Below are 6544 nucleotides of genomic sequence, written 5' to 3'. Positions count from 1 at the left end.
ATCCCAGAGGTCTCTTCCAACCAAATTGGGAAAAAAAAAAAGAGAAATTAACAGCAATATATAAGTAATTTTATAATACATAATATATAAAGTCTCTAGATTTTACCAGAGGATTCTCACCATATCAGATCTAAGATTGTGAGTCTCAGGATCCAAAGGAAGGTTAGAGATGGCTTAAAACTTCTCTTCCCTTTCTCCATCTTTGCAGTTCCTATATTATGAGGTGGTTGTAGCTCCGAATATGAATAGAGCAGTCTTGTGTTTGAGCTGTAGGGAGTGGAGGAACATGCAGGCTAAAGGAGGGTAGGAGTGGAATAAAAGAAAATTGCGGTGTTTATCAGGACAGTTGCTGTCTTTGTCCCAAGTGAAGAAGAAAGCATCTTCAACTTACTCTCTGTGTCAATAACACCAGGTGTCCCACTTATGCCTACCTGCATGGTGCTCTTTGACAATTACATGGCGTGTTTCTCCCAAGTGCCTTTCGAAGGTAGACAGTATTGCTCCTCTTTTTGGATGACCGTTGCCTTTACAGAAGTCATACAGGCTCTGTGCTCAGCCTGGGAATAGATGCATTAACCAGTAGATTACCTTAGTCAAATGCATTATATGTAAACAAAATGCAGTGCTTTTGGTAATGTATTTTGCTGTAGGACTACAAATAGCAGCTTGCTCCAGTGTGTGCCACAACAGTATTTTACTGGGCTTCCTTGTTTCCTTACTTGTCCCTTTTGAAGACATGATTTAATTTGGGAAGTGTCCATATTAACTGTCCGTCTTTAGGAGAATTGCTCTTATTTTCTTCTCTTGATGTTTCCTCAAATGATGAAAGGATAAGGATTGGGCTAATACTCTTTTTGTAAGCTTATTTTAATAAGAGAATGTGCTATACCCTGCTACAACATATTTTTCACAAAGTCACAGAATGCTTTTCACTCTTCAGCTGCCTCTGAAATGAGGCAGTGTTTTATAGAACAGGAAAGTGGAAGCTAAATAATTTCTGCTAATGCACTCAGTAATTCTGTAACAGAAGTAGGAATAGGTCTGCGAAGTCCCACCTCCGTTTTTGGGCCTCTATATGTTATTCCATTCTCTGCATAAGCTACTGTGCTAGTTTCTTGTCTTTAATCTCACAGAAACACAGATTTGAAGGTGTATGACTTTTAACATATGCTTTTTTCCTTATGTCTCAGGTGCTGCTGACTCTGCCTGAGCTCTTCCGTGTTAACTACTTCCACCTCTCCTCCAGGCCACTGCTCATGCTGGAACAGCTCCTCATGAATATGAAGGTGGACTGGGTAGCTGTTGCTGTGCAGACACTGCACCAGCTCTTGGCTGGACAAGAGATTGGTTTTACTGTGGAAGACATTGACAATTTGCTCTCCAAGTATGCAGAAAAAGCTCTCAGCTTCCCTTTCGCATTAAAAGAAAAGAGATCAGGTGACTGTCCATGAGAATGCTGTTTTTCACTTGGGAAAGAAGGGCCAGTTTGCCCCTAGAATTATTTCACCAATTGTGCCACAGCATTTTTAGATGTGTGCCTCCAGTCTCCCTCTAGCCCAGAATGTGTTGTAATTAGATGTTCTTGAGGACCAACAACTTCAAAAGTTTCTCGGACTTTCCTCTGTTGCTTCTTTTTGAGGTCTCTCTTCTTACATGATATTGTTAAATTTTATTTCATTCATGTTTAACGCAAAGTCATTGACAACTTCAGCAGTTCTAAAATCTGCAGCCAACTACATCTTCCCCCAAATAGAACGAGAATTTAATCTTCCGTAGTCTTTCCTCCTACGAGAGTCCTCTTCCTTCTTTCATATGGAAGACTTTTAAACTTGTAGTTCTATTTAAGTTTCTCAGCACGGTTCTCCTTTCTGGTTTGGCAGTCCCTTCTCATCCATATTGTTTTCGATTCTCCTGCATTTGGCTCTCTCCTTTCAGGGTTTTAGAACTGGAACAGCAGAGGGTGCTGCAGGTCAAGTCCAGTGCTTTTATTTCGCTATATTAAAAGCGCATGGCATGTGTACCTATCTGTATCTATTTACACCTACGTATATGGTACCAGCTTGCTTTATGCCAGTTTCCAAATGTTAACTTCATTTTGTGATCAAAAGATGCAGCTCTTGCTAACATAAAAGTATCAGACTTACCTATCTTTTCCTGCCAAATGACCTATAATTTTGCAAGTATAATCCTTCCACTCCGGTGTGAAGCATTTAATATTTGCCATGAGCATCTTGTGTCAACTAATTGTTTTCGCATCTGATACTTATTCTCTGCTGTGTTCTTCCTGTGCCTGTCAGTAGTCCATTGCTTTGATAAGGATCGCTTTCTGTGTGTTTTAGGTCATTGAATTTTATATAGTTTTGCATTAATTGTTGTGGGCTGATTTTCATTAAAACATAGTAATTTGTAATTGTAATTACATAGCTAGTCCCGTTTTGTGCTGATGTTCGTATATACTCCTGTGAATGGATTCCTCTAATCTTCATAAAAACAGATAGATATATGGCCATCTCTGATTTCTTTTGCTGTTTGTTGTTGTTGTTGTTGTTGTTCCCTTTGTCCTAGATTCTCTGATACGTATCCAAGAAAGTCTCAGTCAGGTATTGGAGTGTGAAGCACTGTCTAAATCGGGATCATCAGAACTATCTCCTGTCAGCTTTACTGGTAAGGTTAAGCACTTGGTGCCGTTTTCTTTCATCCTGTTCTCATTTGTTTTATCCCCTATATATGTGGGTCCCACAGCTTTAATAGTAACTTGGGTCACATTTAATGCAGGTTAGTAAGTCTCTACAGTTGGGTGCTTTGGGCCCAATTAAAAGAAATCTTAAAGCGGAACAAGAAGTGTATGGTTTTGTTTTGATTTTTGGTAGGTATCTGCAAAATGTCTGAAAAATCAGCACAAAACCTTTCCGTTTCAGACCCTACAGAAAAAAACTTGCCTGAACAGACCATAGGAAACAGGACTACAGTAAAAAAAATTAGCTTATTGCCACATCTAGGTTGCTAGTAGATTAATGGTGCTGCAGGTTGATCTTTCTGTGTCTTGACTTCCGTGCTCTCTCTCTGGATATATAGGCAGAGCTTGTCTGGAAGCCTATCATTGTGCCACTTCCTGTCTCCTGATTCTTTGCTCGGTAACTTTTTTCTTCTGGATCTTAACTTTACAGTAGAAATCTTATTGGGGTTGCAATTTTTTTGCCATTCTTTTGGTCCTTGAATTTATTTTTTTTTTCTGAGATCCCCCTTGTCACCTGAGGTAAATAGCACATGTTGTATTGTCTGAGACGTTCCAGTCACAGTACTCAAACACAAGTAAATAGAAACAAAATAATTTAAACTGAAACAACTGGAGAATACTTGTGGCTTAAAAACAACCACAAATCCTTCTATAGGTTCCGTGCAGCATCTGATGCAAGAGATGCACTGTTTGGAGGATATATATTGTGAGAGATGCACAGTCTGTCTTCTCAGGGAATGACTAGCAAATGTTACCCTCAGACCTCTGAGGCTGGTGATTCTCAGCAAGTGATGTGCCTGAACTAGAGCTGCACAGTGATATCTTGATCTACAGTTTAGGGTGTCTGAACTGTTCTCTGGTTCCGTATCCTGAACTGAAGACTCTTCTTGCTCTGCCTACATGAAGGGACAGCAGTGTTTGGATTGGGCTGTGTAGCTCTTCAGTTTTTTGTGTAATGGTCAGCTTAATATCTGTATGTTGTGACAAAACTTGAATGTGTTGTCCTCTAATGTTCCTTTGCAATCCAGTATGTACTTGGATAAGCATGAGTTAGCTTTATTGGAACGGAGATTCTTTTTTTAGTTTAGTATTCACATACACAAAAGGTGGCTTGCAGGGCTGCAATGACGTGTTGAATTTTTAGTTAGTCTGTAGTGTAACTGGATCACATCATATACACTAAAAGCCTATCCAGTACTGTAAGCTTGATCCAATGAGCATTTAATTGGCAATGTCAAAGATCCCGAAGGCCAAAGACTTAAACTCCTGCCTCTTTGAACTGGTTTTCCTACAGTAGATCGTAAAGGGGACCAGAATAGGGAGGGATATGCTGTTGCTACCATACCACACCTCTCCTGAGATAACAAAGAAAAGTCTCAGTCTTCAGGAATGTCAACACTGGGTATCCTTAAGGTTGTATTTTATGCTATGTTGCTTTTTGGTATCCATTTGGAATGGATGAATGTAGACTCTTTTGGAAGGACAGGCAGGGGAGATGGAGGGGGGGTGTGTTGCCCTCTATGTCGGTGACCAGCTGGAGTGCATGGAACTCTGCCTGGGGATAGCTGAGGAGCTGAGTGAGAGCTTATGGGTCAGGATTAAAGGGAGGGCAGGGACAGGTGACATTATAGTGGGGGTCTGCCACAGGCAGACCAGGAATACCGAGCACATGAGGCCCTCTATAGACAGATAGGAACAGCCTCACATTCACAAGCCCTGGTCCTCATGGGGGACTTCAGCCACCCTGATATCTGTTGGAGGGAAAACACAGCAGGACATAAGCAATCCAGGAGGTTCCTGGAATGCGTTCTTTGCTGTCGCAAATTGATAGAGGAGCCAATGAGGAGAGGTGCTGTGCTATATCTTGTTCTCACCAACAAGGAGGGGCTGGTGGGGAATGTGAAGCTCAAGGGCAGCCTTGGCTGCAATGACCATGAAATGGCAGAGTTCAAGATCCTTAGGGCAGTGAGGAGGGTGCACAGCAAGCTCAATATCCTGGACTTCAGGACAGCAGACTTGGCCTCTTCAGGAAGCTTCTTGATAGAGTACCGTGGGATAAAGCCCTGGAGGGAAGAGGGGCCCAAGAAAGCTGGTTCACCTTCACCTTCAAGGATCACCTCCTCCAAGCTCAGGAGCGATGCACCCCAACAAAGAGGAAGTTGGGAAAAAATGCCAGGAGGCCTGCATGGATAAACGAGTTCCTGGACAAACTCAAACACAAAAAGGAAGCCTGCAGAGGGTGGAAGCAAGGATAGGTAGCCTGGGAGGAATACAGAGAAATTGTCTGAGCAGCCATGGATCAGGTCAGGAAAGGTGAAGCCCTGATAGAATTAAATCTGGCCAGGGACGTCAAGGGCAACAAGAAAAGCTTCTATAGGTACGTCAGTGATAGAAGGAAGACTAGGGAAAATGTGGACCCTCTCTGGGAGGAGACAGGAGATGTGGTTACCTGGGTTATGGAGAAGGCTGAGGTATTCAATGAGTTTTTTGCCTCAGTCTTCATCAACAAGTGCTCCAGCCACATCACCCAAGTCACAGAAGACAAAAGCAGGGACTGGGAGAATGAAGAACCATCCACTGTAAGAGAAGGTCAGATTCAAGACCATCAAGAACCTGAAGGTGCAGAAGTCCATCGGACCTGATGAGATGCATCTGTGGGTCCTGAAGGAACTGGCAGATGAAGTGGATAAGCCACTATCCATCATATTTGAAAAGTTGTGGCAGTCCAGTGAAGTTTCTGCTGACTGGAAAAGGGGAAACATAACCTCCATTTTTAAAAAGGGGAAAAAAGGAAGACCTGAGGAACTACAGGCCAGTCAGTCTCACCTCTGTGCCTGCCAAGATCATGGAGCAGATCCTCCTGGAAACTATGCTAAGGCACATGGAAAATAAGGAGGTGATTGATGAGAGCCAACAAGGCTTCACTAAGGGCAAATTGTGCCTGATGAATTTGGTGACCTTCTATGACGGGGTTACCGCATTGGTGGATAAGGGAAGAGCAACTGATGTCATCTACCTGGACTTATGCAAAGCATTTAATGCTGTCCTGCATGACATCCTTGTCTCTGAATTGGAGAGACATGGATTTGATGGATGGACCACTCAGTGGATAAGGGATTGGCTGGGTGGTTGCACTCACAGTTGCGGTCAATGGCTAAATGTCCAAGTAGAGACTGGTGAAGAGTGGTGTTCATCGGAGGTTGGTAATGGGACCGGGGCTGTTTAACATCTTTGTTGAAGACATGGACAGTGGGATGGAGTGCACCCTTGGCAAGTTTGCCAACGACACCAAGCTGTGTAGTGCGCTCGACATGCTGGAGGAAAGGATGCCATCCAGAGGGACCTTGACAGACTTGAGAGGTGGGCCTGTGTGAACCTCATGAAGTTCAACAAGGCCAAGTGCAAGGTCCTACACCTCGGTCAGGGCAATCCCAAGCAAAATTACAAACTGGGCAGAGAATGGATTGAGAGCAGCCCTGAGGAGAAGGACTTGGGGGTGTTGGTTGATGAGAAGCTCAAAATGACCTGGCAATGTGCCCTTGCAGCCCGGAAAGCCATCTATAACCTGGGCTGCATCAAAAGCAGCGTGACCAGCAGGTTGAGGGAGGGGATTCTCCCCTCTGCTCTGCTCTGGTGAGACCCCCCTCCTGCAGTACTGCCTTCAGCTCTGGGGACCCCAACACAAGAAGGACATGGGCCTGTTGGAGCGAGTCCAGAGGAGACCACCAAGATGATCCAAGGGCTGGAGCACCTCTCCTGTGAGGAAAGGCTGAGAGAGTTGGGATTGTTCCGCCTGGAGAAGAGAAG

The 6544-nt window shown here is 43.7% G+C and overlaps 1 protein-coding gene across 1 annotated transcript in view; it reads left to right on the top strand.

Annotated features, from left to right (window-relative positions):
- Positions 1-1190: 1190 nt before the first annotated feature.
- LOC104166244 (zinc finger FYVE domain-containing protein 26-like) overlaps positions 1191-6544 on the top strand; it is a gene marked incomplete at its 5' end in the record, with an annotated part of 7533 nt that continues 2179 nt past the window's right edge. The window contains 2 exons of the mRNA XM_009706110.1: positions 1191-1437; positions 2566-2664. Coding sequence (XP_009704412.1) covers positions 1191-1437; positions 2566-2664 — 346 coding nt within the window. The remainder of the gene's footprint in view (positions 1438-2565; positions 2665-6544) is intronic.

Source organism: Cariama cristata, unplaced genomic scaffold, assembly GCF_000690535.1.
Source record: "Cariama cristata isolate BGI_N322 unplaced genomic scaffold, ASM69053v1 scaffold14738, whole genome shotgun sequence".
In the NCBI taxonomy this organism is placed as follows: domain Eukaryota; kingdom Metazoa; phylum Chordata; class Aves; order Cariamiformes; family Cariamidae; genus Cariama; species Cariama cristata.
This window is presented reverse-complemented; position numbering and strand designations above follow the sequence as displayed.